Source organism: Schistocerca nitens, chromosome 4, assembly GCF_023898315.1.
Source record: "Schistocerca nitens isolate TAMUIC-IGC-003100 chromosome 4, iqSchNite1.1, whole genome shotgun sequence".
Lineage (NCBI taxonomy): Eukaryota > Metazoa > Arthropoda > Insecta > Orthoptera > Acrididae > Schistocerca > Schistocerca nitens.
Genome location: NC_064617.1, coordinates 965801644 through 965824158, shown reverse-complemented (window position 1 = coordinate 965824158; position 22515 = coordinate 965801644). Strand labels below are relative to the sequence as shown.

The following is a 22515-nucleotide window of genomic DNA, read 5'->3' as shown; positions in this document are numbered from 1 at the left end:
ACGTAATCGCCCTGCAGACGTACACATTTTTCACAACGCTGACGCCATGATTCCATGGCAACCGCGAAGGCTTCTTTAGGAGTCTGTTTTGACCACTGGAAAATCGCTGAGGCAATAGCAGCACGGCTGGTGAATGTGCGGCCACGGAGAGTGTCTTTCATTGTTGGAAAAAGCCAAAAGTCACTAGGAGCCAGGTCAGGTGAGTAGGGAGCATGAGGAATCACTTTGAAGTTGTTATCACGAAGAAACTGTTGCGTAACGTTAGCTCGATGTGCGGGTGCGTTGTCTTGGTGAAACAGCACACGCGCAGCCCTTCCCGGACGTTTTTGTTGCAGTGCAGGAAAGAATTTGTTCTTCAAAACATTTTCGTAGGATGCACCTGTTACCGTAGTGCCCTTTGGAACGCAATGGGTAAGGATTACGCCCTCGCTGTCCCAGAACATGGACACCATCATTTTTTCAGCACTGGCGGTTACCCGAAATTTTTTTGGTGGCGGTGAATCTGTGTGCTTCCATTGAGCTGACTGGCGCTTTGTTTCTGGATTGAAAAATGGCATCCACGTCTCATCCATTGTCACAACCAACGAAAAGAAAGTCCTATTCATGCTGTCGTTGCGCGTCAACATTGCGTGGCAACATGCCACACGGGCAGCCGTGTGGTCGTCCGTCAGCATTTGTGGCACCCACCAGGATGACACTTTTCGCATTTTCAGGTCGTCATGCAGGATTGTGTGCACAGAACCCACAGAAATGCCAACTCTGGAGGCGATCTGTTCAACAGTCATTCGGCGATCCCCCAAAACAATTCTCTACTTTCTCGATCGTGTCGTCAGAGCGGCTTGTGCGAGCCCGAGGTTGTTTCGGTTTGTTGTCACACCATGTTCTGCCTTCACTAAACTGTCGCACCCACGAACGCACTTTCGACACATCCGTAACTCCAGCACCACATGTCTCCTTCAACTGTTGATGAATTTCAATTGGTTTCACACCACGCAAATTCAGAAAACAAATGATTGCACGCTGTTCAAGTAAGGAAAACGTCGCCATTTTAAGTATGTAAAACAGTTCTCATTCTTGCCGCTGGCGGTAAAATTCCATCTGCCGTACGGTGCTGCCATCTCTGGGACGTATTGACAATTAACGCGGCCTCATTTTAAAACAATGCGCATGTTTCTATCTCTTTCCAGTCCGGAGAGAAAAAATCGGAGGCCTTAGAACTTGAATGCACCTCGTACTTGGCCTTACCCGTCAGGATAGCCTTGCGTCACTTCCGGGACGTGGAGGTGCGCCGGCCGCGTATCGAATCCGCCTGCCGTATTGACGACGAGTGTCGTTGCGCTGAGCAGACTGGATGTGGCTTTTAGGCGGTTTCCCACATCTCACTCGGCGAATACCGGGCTGGAATCCAAATCTCGCCTCGGTTACGATTCGCAAACATTTAGAAAACTTTCGCCCACTTTCACGTGAATGACACGCAGTCAGTCGGGGTACACCATTCCGAGCCAGGGGGTAACGAGGTGGCTATAGGAAGCGCATCAGGCAACCCCTTAAATTAACCATGCCATATCCTTAAATAACAAAGCCGACGCTGCGCCGATGCGGGACAAAGCCACAAGAAAAAGAAGAAGTCACAAATACTCGTCCTTGTTCGATCAACTGTCGCGGAAATAACATTCCGCTCGCTAGAGGAATTTAAGCTACTCAGCTATTCTGATTTATCATTGCGGCTTTTCCTAGAGCCTAACCGCTATTTTCAGATAACTGAATATTGTGAGTCTATTTTTTCAAAAAATTCTTTTTATTACTTGATTATGACTAGTTTGGGTTTTTATCCATAACCCATTCTCAGATCGTCCATCCAAGCAGAATAAACATTACTCCACACAGGAAAAAGCATGACAATCGTTATCCAAAGAAGTGCAGTGCAAGGGTTCATTAAACCGGATACAATGAGAAACAACCTGTATCCGGTTTCACGATCACGTGCATTGAACTCCTTTGGATAACGTTTTCGTCAGTTTTGCTATGTAGACTAATATTTATTCCCACTGGATGGAATATTTGAGAATGGGATATGAATAAAAACACGAAACCAGTCATCATCAAGTAATAAAAAGGACTATTTTGCAACTATGTCTGTTTTTCATATTGAAATAGTATCACAAATTGTGACCCTTCAATATCCTAGCATGCTGCAACTTCGTAAAATACTTTTCACTTTCTTCTCGTATCTGCAACATGTATGTAATAAATTTGTTACAAGCTTTTTTGAGCTTGTTTTAGTAGAAAATGTTTCATAGTGATGAGCACCACCAATTTCGCCACAATCTTCATGAGTAAACTCTTTTTCCATCTCCTGCAACCGTCCTAATCAGTTATTGTAATGGCAGAGTCTTGAAATGTAGCCATTGTAAAACAAACATTTCAATTCCTAAGGGACCAAACTGCTGAGGTCATCGGTCCCTAGACTTACTCTAAGAACAACACGCACACCCATGCCCGAGGGAGGACTCGAACCTCCGGCGGGAGGGACCGCGCAATCCGTGACAGGGCGCCGCAAACCGCGCGGTCACTCTGCGCGGCAAACATTTCACAAACATTCTTCCTTCAAAATTTTGTCTGGGCATTTATTTCGTTTGATATTTCGCAACGTACACACAAAGAACCCCAAAATATGTAGTGGAGAACGTTTTCGTAAGACGCTGCCGCAAACTATAACATCACGATGCAAAATCAATGGATTCTAGGTCACGTGAAACTAAACTGATGGTGCTGATTTTGGTGATACCTGTGCAAAACGGCGTCGTTGTAAGCTTTCTTATTCAAACAACGTTATATGTACGAATTTGTCTATATATTTTAAGATTTTAAGTGTAAAAAAATATAAAGCCTTTTTAAAGTCGTCGTTTCGACTCTCATTCTCTGACACAATCAATTAATTTTTGAAAGCAATTTCATGGAGAATAAAACAGCGATCTAAATGGAGTAATGCACCATGATGGCATGTAGTCTCAAGATTGTCGCTATTTATTAGAAACTGGTTACCGTTTTTAATAAATATTTTATTGCGATCAAGAATGTTTCAATATAAATTTTAATTATTTTCATTTGTGCCTCGTAAGATTTAAACGGTTTAAACTACCGATCTATCGAACAGAAAACAAAAGATGTAATAATTTATTTATATTGGGTGTGTAATAGACATACAAAAATAATTATTCGTCACAAAACGTACTTTTTTGGTGGTATTCGCAACGAAGATTTAAACATATAAACATTTCAACAGTCAATTGAATAAAAATAATTATGATAGTCATTTAGACAAAGATTTAAACCAGCAGGTAGCACACGACGCACCTACAACCTTCAGCATACCAGCTAGATAACCGCTACATTACAGCGCAATTTCGAAAATCAATGTTGTTTGCAGGGCTACAATTGTTTTTGGTTGATCACGCGCAGACAAGGGCCCACCAGGGAGAATGGCTGCAGGTGTGCTATATGGGGCCCTAACCTTCATCGCAGTGTATGTAGGTGGTTTCAAAAGGTCGATCCAACCATTGACAACTTCGCTATGCCAGAGCAGCAACCCTATATCCTCAACTTTTCCCTACAGTTTTTACCCTTTACAGTTCCCTCTGGTACCATGTGAGCTATTCTCTGATGTCTTAACGCATCTCCCATCATTCTGTTTATTGTTCTAGTCAGTGTTTTCCACACGATCACTTCCTCTCCGATTCTATGGGGAACCTCCTCTTTTCTTATCCTATCAGTTCACCTAATTTTCAACATCTCTTATAACATCACGTCTCAAACGCTACAAATCTATCTTTTTTCTTCTGCTTTTCTTGCAGTCCACAAGCCACTTCCACAGAATGCGTGTTTAACGTAGATCAGAAATTTCTTCCTCATTTTAACGCCCCTACATAAAGGAGCATAATTATACACAAAGAAAGTCAGCTCTCAGATACTTAAGAGATATAGCTTCAAAGTCATTCAGTTGATAATATCTGTTAGATAATTTATGTTTACGTTAGTTAATGTCACTTGCGATGTGCAAAGGCATTCTATGCTCGGGTTATCGTCTACTAAGGCGTGCTACAGCCTTTGGCCGCTTAGCGAAAGTATCCCCACACTGTGCAAAAACAAACTGGTATAACTTCTTCGAAAAGGGTCCGGAAAGGCTCAAAATCAAGAAAAGTTCAATTTTTACTTTTTTGCGTTTTCTGAATCTGCAGACTATTACCTTTTAATAGATATATAATTTATACAATTCCGAAGACTACAACTATTTTTAAATTTTTTTTAAAATGTGTTCTCCATGGGCGTGACCCACTGTGGCGCTTTAAACTGCTGTCAAATGGTGTTATTATTAACGTCCGTGTTCATCAGGTACATTTTAGTGATGTGAGATAAAGCATGTGTTGTGGCTAACCTGTGATGGTTCAATATATATCGCTGGTGTGATTGTCGATTGTTTCATGTTTATTTACTCTGTCGTTATCTCGAAAATATTCGTAATTAATTCTGTTTCTTGAGTCTCTGTTTTGTTGAAGTATAATAATGAGTAAAAGTAAAGTTATTAGAAATCCTCTGAAGGCTTTTAAGAAAAGGAGAAATGTTGGAAAGCCTAAGGTATTTAGAAATATGGGAATGAAGATAGGTTCTAACATGGTACGAGCGATGCTTGCTTTAGACAAGGAACGCCTTCGGGCTGCAGGCAGGGCTGTAAAGAGTCTAGAAATACAAGCAAGAGTAAACAGGAGGAGGAACAAGAGGAAGCTGGAGGAGGAGTTTGCAGAGGATGAAGATAATCCATCCTATGGACCTGGAATGCACTAAAAAGTTAATCCAATCTTTGTCGCTCGATTCTCAAAACTTTTATTTTCTCATACTAATTACATGTTTTCTAAGGATCTTCCAAACATATTTGTTTCAAACTTTCAGTAAATGTTACACAGTACCTTCTGCATAATTTAACACAGCCTTTTTCCAAAAAACTGTATATTTTTGAATATATAAATAAAAAATTGCAAAAAAATGTTGTGAATCTTTAATAAGTGAACTAAAATTTTGTAAAATCCCTGTGTTAAGTTGTAGCCCATATTCCAATAAATAATCTGTAAAAAGTTCAACTTCCTACCTCAAATACTTTGTGAGGAAAGATGTAATTTATAAGCGTTATTTTAACATTGCAAGTATAGGGCGTTCCGGAGCCCCTTAACTGTTTACCACTGCGACGCACAAGTTGTAAATTTGGCCCACAGATGCCTACAGCCTTTCCCTATAATAGTGAAAAAGCATAGCGCCCTGTGACGTCACTCGCGGGCTCCGCGACCCTTCAGACAGTAAGGTGTCGACACATGTGGGGAGAAGAAAAAAAAAAAAAAAAAAAGGCCACGGCTCTTTTCATGTGAGGAGAAAGGTATGTTAATGATGCCACATTGGCATCAAATTTCACGACAGTGCTGCCCAATGACATCGCGGTCGTGTCGCATGATGGGAATGTCGTCACTTCCCCTCTTACCCACATTTCCCCCCCCCCTTCTTTTTTGACGTCTCTAAGATGGAGATCAGAACCACCACACACAGCCTCGAAATCAAGCGGTTTCGTTACGGGTGGCCGAGGAAAACATTTGGGACACAGCGTTGCTCATGCTTCAGGAGGTGGCATGCAGGTTCGTCAATGCAACCACTCCTTCCCTTGGGGGTGTTGATTGCTGCTCATTTCGCGGTCGGAAACGACAATTCGCAGTGCAGCGAACAACAGGACAACATTCTTAACAATGTTCGATACTAATGACAACCCCCGGATGATACAACGGAGCTCTGAGTACATCATGGGGCTGCAACCACATTGAACGTGATCTGAAGCCTTTTGAGTGTAGTGCGAGCGCAGTTTTTGCTGTGGTGTGTAGGGTGAAACGAAATCTGAATGTGATTGGAAGCACCAGAGAGAGAGAGAGAGAGAGAGAGAGAGAGAGAGAGAGAGAGAGAGAGAGAGAGTGTGTGAGAGAGTGTGTGTGTGTGTGTGTGTGTGTGTGTGGTTTTTCAGCCCTTCTCTTTCGCGTTCTGCTATGGCGTTACTACTGAGAAGAGCAAAAATGACACATACGTGAATAAAACGGTAAACGATCCTTCTAAGACCTCCTAGAACACCCTCGTCACCACCCACGCGCCTTTGTTGAGCAGAGATTATTACATCCATTGAGCGGGCTGGTGCCTCCCGGCAGCTCTAGCGCCTGAGGAGAGGCAACCTCTTCGACACCCCTTAGTTGGGGTTGCCTATATAAGGAAATCCGCTATAAGGAAATTAAGGAACAATCGGCGGAGAAATGGAAACCACAGTGAAAATCAAAACTGTTTTACTTGCAGCAGTTAGCTACGCCTTCCAGCTACTTCTCTGCATAGACACCGCTCCGACTTAGACAACTGTCGTAGCGCTGTAGCACCTTTCCAATACCCTCGTCATAGAAGGTGCTTTGCGGCAATTTTGTTCTCTAGACTGTATCTCGTTGTTTGTGCCAAAATGCTGTCTTCATAGACAGCGGTTAATCTGAGAAGAGATTAAACTCAGAGGGAGGTAAGGCCGGGCTGTATTGATGATGATGATGATGATGATGATGATGATGATGATGATGATGATTGGTTTGTGGGGCGCTCAACTGTGCACTTATCAGCGCCTGTACAAATTCCCAACCGTGTCTCAGCCCAACCTCGCCACTTTCATGAATGATGATGAAATGATGAGGACAACAGAAACACCCAGTCATCTCGAGGTAGGTGAAAATCCCTGACCGCGCCGGGAATCGAACCCGGGACCCCGTGCTCGGGAAGCGAGAACGCGACCGCGAGACCACGAGCTGCGGACCCGGGCTGTATTGTGGGTGATCAAACACTTACCCTCAAAAACGCTGCGGGGGCATCCTCATTACCCCTGCAGTATGCGGCCGAGAACTATCACGGTGAAGGAAATGCGTGACAGTTACGTTTTGTGGGGTTGCCTGACATCAGGCGAAATCTCTCGGCGGGCACCCATACTTGGCGGGAGGCACTATTTTCTAGGCATCTTTGCGCGCTCAGAACTGAGAACAGCGACGTGAATATGTGTACAGACATACTAGAGACACTGTCCAAACAGATCGGATCACAGCGTGATCGGATTTTCGATGTGATTTCGATTTCGCGACCGAACATTCCTTACTTTTGGACTAGCCTCGTGAATATTCTTGAGTCAAAATTTAGTGTGAAGGGCGAACATTTCCTGGGCATTTTCATTGGAGTCGTATTAGTTACATGGTCGATTTAGTTCAGAAAAGGAACTGGAGGCTTTCAGGCTGACTGACTGAGGAATGTGAAGTCATGAACCGGCGCCTGTCACGTAAATGGTAGCGACACGGAAGAGGCTTTGGCAGCAGGCGAGCGAGAAAACTGCTCAGTGCACGGCGACACTGTAAAAGGAAGCGAGTGGCGGGCGAGACAAGATTTAGCTGAATCCCCGACCAGAAGAGAGGGAGGGGGGTGGGAGGGGAGAAGACTGGTGGGGGCGGGGGGGTGGGGGGTTCAGAAAAGGCGCCGCCACGTGACGCGCTAACAAGCCGGCAAACATTCCATTACGGCGGGGGCCGGCTGGCGTTCGCGGCGACGGCGAGGCACGGCAAACACGGCGGAGGTGGAGGCGGAGGCGGTAATACTCGGTAATGTGACGAGCGGCCATCATCGAGTTACCGCGATGACCGGCCGCCGCAAAACGACCACGGCGAGCCGGCGGCGGTGGGCACATCTGCTGCCTGCCTCCACCTGTGCCTGACTGAACCTGTAGTCGCTTCCGCGCCACAGAGATCAATTTGTTCGATTGGAGGCTGTTCCCTCGGATTAACTCGGGCAGCAACCATCAGGCACGTGGCTCCACGTAGCAGCCTATCTCTCTTATCGACGTCGTTGCTTTTTTTAAAACACTGTCAGAAGTATCAATGTACAAAAATAATAAAATGGAAATTACAGGATGCACGAGAGAATTAACTCGAAGCAAACACTTGCGGCTGTAATTGGACGGAAGAACACACTTGGATGATGAAAAGCGGGAGATTAAAACCGTGTGCCAGACGAAGACTCGAACTCGGGACTTTCGTCCTTCACGGGCAAGTCCTCTACCGACTGAGCTACCCAAGCACGACTAACGACCCGTTCTCACACCTTTAATTCCGTCAGTTCGTCGTCTCCTACCTTCCAAACTGCACAGAAGCTCTGCTGCGAACCTTGCGAACTAGTATTCCTGGAAGAAAGGATACTGCGAAGACATGGCTTAGCCACAGCTTGGGGTATGTTTCCGCCGCCACCGCATGCCTGTCTACAAACACATTATTAGCCTCGAGAATAAACTGGGAGGAAATGGAACAGCGCAAGCTGTTATACTGAATGGACCTATATTCTTTCGTGGGTGAAGTGTTAATTTTACTCTGGACGTCGCTGCTGGAACTTCTGGTAGTGGTTGGTTTACACTGGAAATCGTTCGTTGTGAAAACGCCTCTCTTCCTGGACATGAATCTTTCGCCGACCGAGATGTTATCGCCTACAAGACCTGGCATTGTGGTATCGACCCGAAGACGCAAAGTAGACCTAGTTATGTTTATAGTAACATGCCATTTACATTGTATACCAGCTCATGTAGAAAAGTTACTAATGATGAAAAAATACATTTATGGATGAAGGGACTTGGTGCACTTGGAGAAAATGTAACTCTAGCTGGGGATATTACTCTGTACCATAATTATTAATAAAGTGTCTACCTTGACCTCTGTAACCGGGAAGGGTACATCGCGAACCGGGGGCTCAAGGATGGAACAGTCTGAAAAAGTTCGAAAACATAGTGCGGCGTGTGCGCTGATATGAAACTTCCTGGCAGATTAAAACTATGTGCCGGACGGGGTTCGAACTCGGGACCTTTGCCTTTCGCGAGCATGTCCTTCTTCCGGGAAGTTTCACATCAGCGCACACGCCGCTGCAGAGCGAAAATTTCATTCTGGAACCTCAATTCTACTTGCAGCTGCCTGAAGTAGACTGGTGCGCATCGACTGAGGGCGAAAGTAACTTTTGCATGATGTTCACAGCAAAGTAACATAGCTCGACCAAACTTGGACCATACATGAAAACTACTGCTACGGTGTAGTACAGTACGTAACAGAAAGAAATACGCAATGGGACGAGCAGAAATGAGACTTCTGTTCAAAGACAAATTCTCTGATGTAACCGCGATTTGTGATGGTCCTTCGGACATTACAAAAGGTGGCGCATGGTACTTAATAGGATGTATGATTACCATGAGGGGCAGTGCTCACAAGGGAACCTCCCCATCGCACCCCCGTCAGATTTAGTTGTAAGTTGGCACAGTGGATAGGCCTTGATAAACTGAACACAGATCAATTGAGAAAACAGGAAGAAGTTGTGTGGAACTGTGAAAAAATAAGCAAAATATACAAACTGAGTAGTCCACGGGTCGTATAGGCAACATCATGTACAAAATGAGCTCAGGAGCGTCGTGGTCCAGCGGTAGCGTGAGCAGCTGCGGAACGAGAGGTCCTTGGTTCAAGTCTTCCCTCGAGTGAAAATTTTATTTTCTTTATTTTTGCATAGTTATTATCTGTCCGTTCGTTCATTGACGTATTTGGTCACTGTAATAAGTTTAGTGTCTGTGTTTTACGACCGCATCGCAAAACCGTGCGATTAGTAGACGAAAGGACGTGCCTCTCCAATGGGAACCGAAAACATTTGATCGCAAGGTCATAGGTCAACCGATTCCTCCACAGGAAAACACATCTGACACTGGAGACGGCATGTGCGTCACATGACAGGAATATGTTGTCGACCCACCTAACTTTTACACTTAGCGAATGGGTAAAATGATTCTTCTACCTTGCCCGATTTAGGTTTTCTTGTGGATGGGATAATCACTCCCAAAAAGTGATGAAAACATAAGAGTTTGTCACATAAACTGAAAATAAAAAATTAAACTTTTCACTCGATGGAAGATCTGAACCGAGGACCTTTCGTTCCGCAGCTGCTCACGTTACCACGAGACCACGGCGCTCTTGCGTTCCCAGTCTCCTTGACGTTCCCTATCTTCCCATGAACTACTCAGTTTGTATATTTTGCTTATTTTTTCACAGTTCCACACAACTTCTTCTTGTTTTCTCAATTGATCTGTTTTCAGTTTTTCAAGGCCTATCCACTGTGCCAACTTATAACTAAATCTGAGGGGGGTGCGATGGGGAGGTTCCCTTGTCAGTGGCGCGCTCCCATGCTGTCCGCAAGGTTGGTAAGTGCTTGTGCTATGGCGCTCCATTCCTCCATCAGAGAGGTTGACTAATGTTGGATGGTCGTTGGTGCACTCAACGCACCCCAAACGTGCTAGAGACGGGGGAACGGGCAGCAAGTCCATTCGCGGAATATCCATTACTCCTAGGAGCTCATGTACCCGCTCTGATCATAGCGATCTGGCGCTGTCATCCATAAAAATTGTGCCAGGGCTGAATGCACCTCTGTAAAGATGCACATGGAAAGGAGTACAGCGTCATGATAAATTTGACCAATGAGTGTACCGTGTTGAACGATTTGTAGGCCAGTACGGTCATTGACATCATTATACCTAACCACACCATAACGCCTGGACTACCAAAACGCTCGTGTTCGATTATGCTGGACGTACCCTCATATAGCTAGAGGTGGGAACACGTGATACACCCAGGAATAATGTTGATCGTTTGGATGGCCCAGATGTTATAATGTAGGAAGGCATATTGCTACCTGAGCGTACTGACCTCAAAATCTTGGAACGAGAGGATATCGGGCGAATGGATTGGCCCGCCCGTTTCCCCGACTCAAATCCCGTCGAGCGCATGCGGAATATGTTGGGGAAACGTACTGCAGAACTGCCACATGCTCAAACGACCAGCCAGGAGTTGTCACCAGTTGGTGGAGGAATGAAACGTCTTACCACAGAATTTATTACTAGTTATGGGGCCAGGTGTGTGCACAGCATCCATGGTCGTCTGTGGTGATCACACACTCTATTAAACCATTGACTTCGGAGTAATTATTGTATTTTTTTATCATCATTTCTGTTCGTCTCCTCGCGTATTTCTTTGAAGTACCTTCTGTACTGTACTGTACTGTACTGCACTGTAGCAGGTCCAAGTTTCATCGAGATTTGTTACTTGGCAGTGACACGTCACGTGGAAATTACCTTCGTCCTTAGACGCCAGTGTAGATCTTGCTAAAGAGACCACAATATCCGGAACTCTGCTCGCCTTCAAACTTTCGTCTTCAATATTGTAACATCTGGCCATACAGAAAGACTTCCAACAACGTCAAGAGGACTGAAACGTATCTCATTTATTCAGGTTCTGGTGTTATATCTGTGATCAGCTTGTTACTCCACGTAGAACCAGGCTTCATGACGTTAGTCTGCCCATAGGCTGATATCCACTAGATATCCTAACTCTGACCACCTCATATGTTTTCGAAACGAAACAAAATGCGAAAACTGCAATAGGCCAGGGATGCACTACCTTAAGGGCACTCACAGTGGGCAGGAATGCACAATCCACAAATGTAAACGAACTTCACTTTCAACACAAAGTTAACTTTTTTAAAGTGACAAGTATGTTCTTTTTTTTTACAGAAATGAAAACTGTAGGCACAGCTGGTGACAGCACCCTTATTTTCATTGTTGTAAACCTCGTACCTTCTGAAATACGAAGATTTAGAAAGAAGACGACTGCACCACAGTTTCTGTCGTAATGCGCAGAGCAAGGATTGCCTACATCAGGCAACCCTTGTTACGGTATTACAGCATTACTGCAGAAACTGTTGGAATGTCTCCATTACTTAAAGTCTTAGTACTCCAAATGGTATAAAGTTTATAGAAATGAAACTATGTCTGCCATCACTAACTGTACCTCTACTTTTCATTTTCACAGAAAATATACATGTCCTAATTGAAAAAAAAAACGTAATTTTATGTTGAAAGTAACATTTGTTTACATTTACAGAATGTGTATACTTCCCCAATGTGTAGCCACCTGACATAGGTGCATCCAGGGTAAATTGCATTTTTTTTACATTTTGTTTTGTAAGGTGGCTATAATTTCGCACCTTATAAGCACTCTTCCACATACTTTGCCGTGATCTACAAACACATTAGGTATTATTCGATACGTAGTATATCGTATATATGAATATATAAAGGAGACTGAAATTGTAACGTACGTCTTGTAAATAATTGTTAACGCTTATTGCATGAAAAAGTGACGGAGTGTCTTTATAATATAAACGGCGTAATGAATGATTGCCTATGCTAGTAGAGGTTGGAACACCAGTGGAGATGAAACAGCAGGCAGAACTCAAGCTCTGGGTGGAAGGCCCTCACCGCTGTGTTGGTCCTGCTTAAACACAGGAAGTAGCCAGACGGACGTCGTGGCACCTGAGCTCTGGAGCACAATAGGGTGACGGCCGGCCGCTATTGTAGTAGGGGCCGGAAGGATAACCGGATAATACTTCCGAAAGCTGAAAATCTTGGACGCAGCAACGAAGAAGCGGCACCTCGGAAACTACACAGGATGGGTTGTTTCCAAGGATTTTTACACTCCTGGAAATGGAAAGAAGAACACATTGACACCGGTGTGTCAGACCCACCATACTTGCTCCGGACACTGCGAGAGGGCTGTACAAGCAATGATCACACGCACGGCACAGCGGACACACCGGGAACCGCGGTGTTGGCCGTCGAATGGCGCTAGCTGCGCAGCATTTGTGCACCGCCGCCGTCAGTGTCAGCCAGTTTGCCGTGGCATACGGAGCTCCATCGCAGTCTTTAACACTGGTAGCATGCCGCGACAGCGTGGACGTGAACCGTATGTGCAGTTGACGGACTTTGAGCGATAGCGTATAGTGGGCATGCGGGAGGCCGGGTGGACGTACCGCCGAATTGCTCAACACGTGGGGCGTGAGGTCTCCACAGTACATCGATGTTGTCGCCAGTGGTCGGCGGAAGGTGCACGTGCCCGTCGACCTGGGACCGGACCGCAGCGACGCACGGATGCACGCCAAGACCGTAGGATCCTACGCAGTGCCGTAGGGGACCGCACCGCCACTTCCCAGCAAATTAGGGACACTGTTGCTCCTGGGGTATCGGCGAGGACCATTCGCCCCAACATCGTGCAGCCCGCCTCCAGTGGTGTCGCGACAGGCGTGAATGGAGGGACGAATGGAGACGTGTCGTCTTCAGCGATGAGAGTCGCTTCTGCCTTGGTGCCAATGATGGTCGTATGTGTGTTTGGCGCCGTGCAGGTGAGCGCCACAATCAGGACTGCATACGACCGAGGCACACAGGGCCAACACCCGGCATCACGGTGTGGGGAGCGATCTCCTACACTGGCCGTACACCACTGGTGATCGTCGAGGGGACACTGAATAGTGCACGGTACATCCAAACCGTCATCGAACCCATCGTTCTACCATTCCTAGACCGGCAAGGGAACTTGCTGTTCCAACAGGACAATGCACGTCCGCATGTATCCCGTGCCACCCAACGTGCTCTAGAAGGTGTAAGTCAACTACCCTGGCCAGCAAGATCTCCGGATCTGTCCCCCATTGGGCATGTTTGGGACTGGATGAAGCGTCGTCTCACGCGGTCTGCACGTCCAGCACGAACGCTGGTCCAACTGAGGCGCCAGGTGGAAATGGCATGGCAAGCCGTTCCACAGGACTACATCCAGCATCTCTACGATCGTCTCCATGGGAGAATAGCAGCCTGCATTGCTGCGAAAGGTGGATATACACTGTACTAGTGCCGACATTGTGCATGCTCTGTTGCCTGTGTCTATGTGCCTGTGGTTCTGTCAGTGTGATCATGTGATGTATCTGACCCCAGGAATGTGTCAATAAAGTTTCCCCTTCCTGGGACAATGAATTCACGGTGTTCTTATTTCAATTTCCAGGAGTGTATTACTCAGAAGCGTACCATTCTACAAGTATAGGTTTTGCCTCGCAAACTTTCCGCGTTGGACGACAAAAGACTAAAATATGGTTGGTCGGCGTTCGGAAGAATCTGAAGAGAGGGAGAATATTCCGTGGTTTCGGGAATATGATTCGTTTTCGGTATTACGATGATGGGGAGCCGAACCTTGCTGGGAAGCCAGCGCTGGAGAGACGAGGTCTTCTGTTGTGAGCGCCCGTGTGTGACGGTCGCTCGATATGAGCTTTGTTGGTACAGACGGACTTGCTGTCTTTGCTCTCAGGAGAGTTTATAGTTAGAACTGTTAGGCACTGTACTGCTGCGAACCTTACGATTCTGGACTTCACCTCCGGGTTGGAAGTCGTTCAGTAATTGAGAGCACTTCCTCTGCCTATAGTTATGTTCAGACGTTATCTGAACTCCGTCCTTGTGGTTGGGAGTTCGCGTTTCTCGTTTGTAGAACGCAGAGAGAAGACAGTATTAGAGTATATTAGTCAGAGGACCGCCTTCTGCCGTCCTAGTGTTTGAAAGAGTTTACTTTCGGCTGGAGTTCTTCCATCGTCGCAGACGCGGACGAGAACCATCACTCCGACGAACCGGACGCAGTACATACTGTGATATTGCTAATTGCTTCGGCTTATCAGGACAATAAAAGCTGAACAGCTGTGATCACGCTAGTTTATTCCCACTGAGGTTCCACACCACCGTAGATCATCTTTGAAAGTAGTGTCTTCTAGTGTTTGGTACGTAGATGATGTCAGTCATTTCGCGTTATTGATATTAGACCGCGCAGTCATAATAAGGGGCATAGTTGGGCAATTGATCAATAATTTTACTTAGGAAATATAGACAACTGTACTTAAAGGGTTGATTTTAATCCATAATAAGTATATATTGAACAACAACGTTTATCATTTACTAGTATTAGTTGCCTTCATCATTCATTTATGTATAGATTGTAATTTATAGAATTAAGACATCCTAAGATGTGCTTCTGGGGGTAGTCAGACAGGGCCACATCTTCATTTTAGCGTTTATTATGTTCCGTTGCGAACTTTCATTTTACACTCGCCTGGAGTAGCATCTTGGGGTTTGATTTCAGAAATAATTGAGGTGGTAAAGTTAGGTGGGACACCCTCTATGCCACATGAGATTCAATCGCGGATGTTGTGCGATGCTCCTTTACCGCATTGGAATTAATCCAATTCCGTTCTGTGATTCCATAAACATTGCAGTAACTGACAGTCCAGTCTTAGAGGTTTGTGTTCTTTTAAACCTGTTACGCTTTTTTCTTTGCTTCTGCGACACAGTCTCTACCCATTTAGAGCACCTGGTTATTCCTAACGATGACCTTAATAAGCTCCATTGCAACAGCGGTACCCTCCTTTGTACCATGCAGACCCGTGTAAAATGTTCCGGCTTATGTCCCCCTAGTGCGGAAGTTTAACACGGCAGCGGCTGGCCACTTACCTGCGCGTATTCGGCGCACAGGTCGATGGAGCCGACGAAGGCGGCCACGTCGTCGACGCTCCAGGTGGCAGTGGCGGCGGCGTCGGGGGCGCACGTGGCGGCGGAGGCGGCGCCGCACAGCGAGGGGCAGGGCAGCACGCGGGACCCGGCCGCGGGGGCGGCGGGGGGCGGCGCCGGGGGCCGCGGCTTCGGCGACACGCTGCCCAGCCGGCGCCTGCGCAACCAACAGGCCGTGTCACACCACCAGCCACATCAGCCGTACAAACTGATCAATGGGGAAGCCAACTCTTCCGACAGTTATGGGAATTCAGAACCTATCTGTTATGCAAACATTTGTTGTTTGCAAATGCTCAAACAAGTTTCAGCACCTCAGCTTCTGTAAAGTGCATAGACGTTACAAGTACTAACTGTTGAAACCGGTCCAGACCGAAAACAGTTTATTGGTCTGTTACGGTTATTACCTTATTTTCTACGCTATTAGTTCTGCAGGACCCTCTTTACATTGTTGCACACTAGCACTACGTCGTCTGCTACTAAATAATACTCTTGAGTTGGGCTGACCAATTAACTCACCACTGTATCTACATGCGTAGTTTTCTTGCGTGAAAAAAAAAATCGCAAGTATATTTTGCTATTACTTACGGATATTTCGGATATATCCATTCTCATCTCCGTGTTCCTCTGTTGTAGAAATGCACAGAGAAACACGATTCATGTCTCTGTGAAACTCCACTCGCAAATTAGTTTTTTGCATTTCGCAGAACACAGTGTGTCTTGTATCTGTCGACGCTCACTTGTTTTCATATCATTTCGTCCCAAAATGGCTCTGAACACTATGAGACTAAACATATGAGGTGATCAGGCCCCTATACTACTTAAACCTAACGACATCAGACACATCCATGCCCGAGGCAGGATTCGAACGTGCGACCGTAGCAGCAGCGCGGTTCCAGACTGAAGCGCCTACAACCGCTCGGCCACAACGGCCAGCATTTCGTCCCAAATCTTAACTCTCTCTCTCTCTCTCTCTCTCTCTCTCTCTCTCTCTCTCTCTCTCTTTGCTCACACAAACACAGCCGGCCGGAGTGGCCGAGCGGTTCTAGGCGCTTCAGTCCGGAACCGCGCGACCGCTACGGTCGCAGGTTCGAATCCTGCCTCGGGCATGGATTTGTGTGATGTTCTTACGTTAGTCAGGTTTAAGTAGTTCTAAGTTCTAGGGGCCTGATGACCTCAGAAGTTAAGTCCCATAGTGCTCAGAACCATTTGAACCATTTGAACACAAACACACAGACGCGCAGGATACTGTAGTGTAACTGTTTGTAATCTGTTTCTCTTCTACTATTGCCTTGTATGTGTGGGGGTTAGTTCTTTTGTAAGTTTTGGGCATAGGCTGTGGCTGGATTTTAGTAATTTTAAATCTGTACATATTTTAGTTAAGTGGTCAACAGATGTACTATGGGAGGTATTACATATTTAAAGGGCTGAGGTGCTCTGAACATCTTGTTTTAGAGCTCCTGCGTTTTCACCGTAAGTGCTTTGGCTGACAGGAGTTGTATGCAATTTTCGGAAATTCCGTAGAATTATTAGAAACGATCAGCGTCGTATTAGATTCCCATAAAAACGTGAAGGGATGAACCGCCTAGAAACTGAGCGAGAATACATAAAGAGCTGGGCAACCTAAGGAACGTTTTTGTTCTACATAGTTGTCCTCCTGTCTAATACTTAAAAATAAACAGTATTTGTAGCAAAACTGAAATTGTTAATATTTAGTCCAGGTTTTATTCGAAAACTGTTGATTTTTGACTTGAAGTAGAGGGCTGTCTAGTAAAAATACAGAAAACAATATAGATTTAACATATAGCAACAGAAAATGCAATTTCCTAAAAATAGGTAAAATAAAAATGCAAAACAAAAACATATCAAACGACACTTCAATACTTCGTCGAGCTTATATAAAACATGCTTGTTATTTCTAAGGAACTTCCACACTTACGAATTGTTGTCTTTGATCATGAAAAAGACCGTCTATTGAGTACAAAATAACAACAATAATTATGTAGATATATCTGTGCATGTAAACTGTACTTGTATCAAAAGTGATTGTTTTGGTTATATAAATGCGCAGCAGTAACGCGAGTAGACTAATTTTTACTTATAAAATGCAATTTATATAATACAGAATGGACTAACACCGAATCATGTGCAGGACTAATTATGTGCAAAACAAACAAACGAAAAACAAAGAGAAGTCATCGGCGAGTAGTTCCTCTACAGACATTCATTTGTGTTTCTTTCCCTACCAGTATTACCGATGTTGTGTTGTTGTGAGCTTCAGTCCTGAGACTAGTTTGATGCAGCTCTCCACGCTACTCTATCCTGTGCAAGCTTCTTCATCTCCCAGCACCTACTGCAATCTGCATCCTTCTGAATCTGCTTAGTGTATTCATCTCTTTGTCTCCCTCTACGATTTTTACCCTCCACGCTGCCCTCCAATACTAAACTGGTGATCCCTTCATGCCTCAGAAGATGTCCTACCAACCGATCCCTTCTTCTAGTCAAGTTGTGCCAACAAACTTCTCTTCTCCCCAATCCTATTCAATACTTCCTCGTTAGTTATGTGATCTACCCATCTAATCTTCAGCATCCTTCTGTAGCACCACATTTCGAAAGCTTCTATTCTCTTCGTGTCCAAACTATTTATCGTCCACGTTTCACTTCCACACACGGCTACACTCCATACAAATACTTTCAGAAATGACTTCCTGACACTTTAACCTATACTCGATGTTAACAAATTTCTCTTCTTCAGAAATGCTTTCCTTGCCATTGCCTGTCTACATTTTATATCTTATCTACTTCGACCATCATCAGTTATTTTGCTCCCCAAATAGCAAAACTCCTTTACAACTCTAAGTGTCTCATTTCCTAATCTAATTCACTCAGCATCACCCGACTTAATTACCGATAATCCTACCATTTGCTACGTCATTTATGTCCTGCACCGAAACTACCGAACAGCAGTTTTGGTAAAGGGCTCCTCTAAATAGATGTCATCCAAACTGAAAGAAACGTATCACCCAACATGGAGAAACTGAGTTATTCAAGCCACAGTGAGTCAAGGTTCTGGACAAAGAATTCTTCGCCCACGAACAGAGTTCATCAATAAGTAAATGTCAACTTGATTGTGAACGCATTCTTCAGACAATACAGTGTCTAGAGTGCTGGTGGAGAACCAACTGCACCGCAGGGAGTGATACAAACCGAGGCATTAAGGAATAGCCAGTCCGCTGATGGTGAGACGTGTGCGAGGTAAAAATTGTAGAGACGGGCCAGGGCTTCAGTACAATAAGCAGGTTCAGATGGAATGATCTTGCAGTAATTATGAAGAGGATTTCCCGGGATATACTGGTGGAAGGAGGTGCAACAAACCAGTTTTCGGGGCTGAGGACAACACACTGGGAACACAAATGTTTTGTGGGCGATGATCTAGATGGCGTAGGGAGGAAGTATCAGCCAAATAAGTGTCCAAGGAATAGAAAAGCAACTGGAATCACTCAACAGAGGAAAGTCCACTGGACCTGAGGGGATACCAATTCGATTCTACACAGACTACGCGAAAGAACGTGCCCCCCTTCTAACAGCCGTGTACCGCAAGTCTCTAGAGGAACGGAGGGTTCCAAATGATTGGAAGAGAGCACAGGTAGTCCCAGTCTTCAAGAAGGGTCGTCGAGCAGATGCGCAAAACTATAGATCTATATCTCTGACGTCGATCTGTTGTAGAATTTTAGAACATGTTTTTTGCTCGAGTATCATGTCGTTTTTGGAAACCCAGAATCTACTATGTAGGAATCAACATGGATTCCGGAAACAGCGATCGTGTGAGACCCAACTCGCGTTATTTGTTCATGAGACCCAGAAAATATTAGATACAGGCTCCCAGGTAGATGCTATTTTTCTTGACTTACGGAAGGCGTTCGATACAGTTCCGCACTGTCGCCTGATAAACAAAGTAAGAGCCTACGGAATATCAGACCAGCTGTGTGGCTGGATTGAAGAGTTTTTAGCAAACAGAACACAGCATGTTGTTATCAATGGAGAGACGTCTACAGACGTTAAGGTAACCTCTGGCGTGCCACAGGGGAGTGTTATGGGACCATTGCTTTTCACAATATATATAAATTACCTAGTAGTTAGCGTCGGAAGTTCCATGCGGCTTTTCGCGGATGATGCTGTAGTATACAGAGAAGTTGCAGCATTAGAAAAGTGTAGCGAAATGCAGGAAGATCTGCAGCGGATAGGCACTTGGTGCAGGGAGTGGCAACTGTCCCTTAACATAGACAAATGTAATGTATTGCGAATACATAGAAAGAAGGATCCTTTATTGTATGATTATATGATAGCGGAACAAACACTGGTAGCAGTTACTTCTGTAAAATATCTGGGAGTATGCGTGCGGAACGATTTGAAGTGGAATGATCATATAAAATTAATTGTTGGTAAGGCGGGTACCAGGTTGAGATTCATTGGGAGAGTGCTTAGAAAATGTAGTCCAGCAACAAAGGAGGTGGCTTACAAAACACTCGTTCGACCCATACTTGAATATTGCTCATCAGTGTGGGATCCGTACCAGATCGGGTTGACGGAGGAGATAGAGAAGATCCAAAGAAGAGCGGCGCGTTTCGTCACAGGGTTATTTGGTAACCATGATAGCTTTACGGAGATGTTTAATAAACTCAAGTGGCAGACTCTGCAAGAGAGGCGCTCTGCATCGCGGTGTAGCTTGCTGTCCAGGTTTCGAGAGGGTGCGTTTCTGGATGAGGTATGGAGTATATTGCTTCCCCCTACTTATACCTCCCGAGGAGATCACGAATGTAAAATTAGAGAGATTAGAGCGCGCACGGAGGCTTTCAGACAGTCGTTCTTCCCGCGAACCATACGCGAGTGGAACAGGAAAGGGAGGTAATGACAGTGGCACGTAAAGTGCCCTCCGCCACACACCGTTGGGTGGCTTGCGGAGTATGAATGTAGATGTAGATGTAGCAGTAGGTATATTTGTGTGGAGGAGACTCTGCGTGTACTTACAGCCTGTGCGTGTCCTTGGAGGCGAAGAGGCTCTCCCCGATGCTCCTGGAGGGGGCGTGGTAGGCGCGCCTCTTGGCTGGAGGCGGTACCACGGCGCCTGGACTCAGGTCCAGCGGAGAGGACTCTGCCGGCCGGCGGCTGCTCGCGCCCTGTCACACAACACACCGTCAGACTCTGCCACAAACAGGGAAGCTATTTGCTTTAGGCTACAGCTGCAATTTATTATGACTGAGAAGTGTAATTATGGTGTAAAATTACTCAGCCTCTCGGCTGCACTTCTCCGGAAAATCTCTGGAAGACAGTTTTACAGGTGAACGCGACTCTGGTTTCCAGCCAGCATTCAGCTACTACCCATCCAATAAAAAGCCCGAAATAGACAAATGGTATAAATTACTATAACTACAAACAGACCATACATGAGGATTACATCCTTTCACCATCCTCTGGACCTACAAACGTTTTGTCTGTCTCATCCTCACCATTATTTTACCACGCCGTAGAACTTGAAACGGTACAGTAGTTTCCGCTCTATAAGCAGCAGGTTTCGCTACTCACTCGCACCAGGGAATAGAAACAGAGGCGGCTCCGCAGCCAATTTTATTACACGACGCGGCCCGCCGCGGGGTGCAACAGAACCCATGTGGACGGGTGGAAAGAAATGTGTCAGGCTTCATAATACGTATTTATATGTGTCGTGTATTATGCATTTCTTGTACGTGGATGTGCATCTGCACATGGACTTTCCTAATCCTCCTCACACCTTTCCGTAAAGCGTGGCCAAATCTTTGTTGGGAAGTAGTTCTGTAGTACGGTAGTGCCAACCTTACTCCTGGCTAGGGGATCAGAGTGTCAGCACAGGCAGGTAAAAGTCAAAGACTTTCCAGTGTCACAAGATTTGGGGTGGAGAGGTTGGTCACGGCCCAGTGGTTCGACCACCCCCTCCACCGGGGCCCAGGAAGACCTCCGGGTGCCCGCCATGTTCTAGGGGTATTACAGAAGACGGGTAAGTGAGCAGATGTGCCCTCAGTGCGACTGTCTCAATGTTCACGCATGGAAGAGATGTATTTGAATATTTGTACTAATTATTTTATTTCCAGCTTCGGATTGTGTAAGGTAACGGATGTGCTCGTTTAATTCCGGAAATTTGACCCCCTGTGTTAAAGTATCTGGTCCCCAGTTTGCCCGTTATCCTCCTCACATAGTGGATGTCCCATATAAAATATTGGGAGACTTTGGTGGTATACATTTGGCCAACGGAAGTCCGTCTAGGCCGTAGAAATGTGCGTGCAGATTAGTATATAATACACCCGAGCTATAAGTTGTAAAATTGTAATATCTGTAAACCGAAACAATTGCTGCTATCGCTGTAAAGTCGAGTGATAATGTTTAAAATAAATAGGTAATCAATTGTCATCAATCTTTAACATACCTTAAAAATCACAAAGAAGTCAAGTTAAAGGAATTTATTTAAAATAAAAGCTATAGAATGCAGGGACCCACACATCAGCGTGTGATCCCTCCAGCCCCTTGCCTAGTATCGAACAGAAAGGACACGCTCTCTAGGTAGCGCTCTCAAGCACCTCTCCCCAGTTATGCGTTGCGCAGTTTTGATTCAGGGCTTGACATCAACTTTCATCTGGCGTCCGTAGGCAAGGAGGTAAGACGGTAAACTTCCAAACTTCTAGAGCGTCATGCTCCCTCCCTCCCTCCCCTACATGCACTGTTTACAGTTGACGTCATTCCCATCTTTCTTAAAATTCCTCGAACATTTTCGCAAACCAACACATGCAGTAAATTCGGAGACCAAATCCCGTAATCTGTTCTATGAGGTTTCGGGATTGCAGCCGGATAATGTTGACTCCTTGCCGCAATATTTCGGCTGGCAACCGTCGAGCCATCTTCAGGCGAGTGTCCGCCACTGGAGTCTGCTAGTCCACGGTGTCGGCTTT

The 22515-nt window shown here is 45.5% G+C and overlaps 1 protein-coding gene across 1 annotated transcript in view; it reads right to left on the bottom strand.

Moving 5' to 3' along the window:
• LOC126252726 (uncharacterized) overlaps positions 1–22515 on the bottom strand; it is a 452053-nt gene that overhangs the window by 414266 nt on the left and 15272 nt on the right. The window contains exons 5-6 of the mRNA XM_049953628.1: positions 20567–20715; positions 15485–15698 (exon numbers count right to left, since the gene is read on the bottom strand). Coding sequence (XP_049809585.1) covers positions 15485–15698; positions 20567–20715 — 363 coding nt within the window. The remainder of the gene's footprint in view (positions 1–15484; positions 15699–20566; positions 20716–22515) is intronic.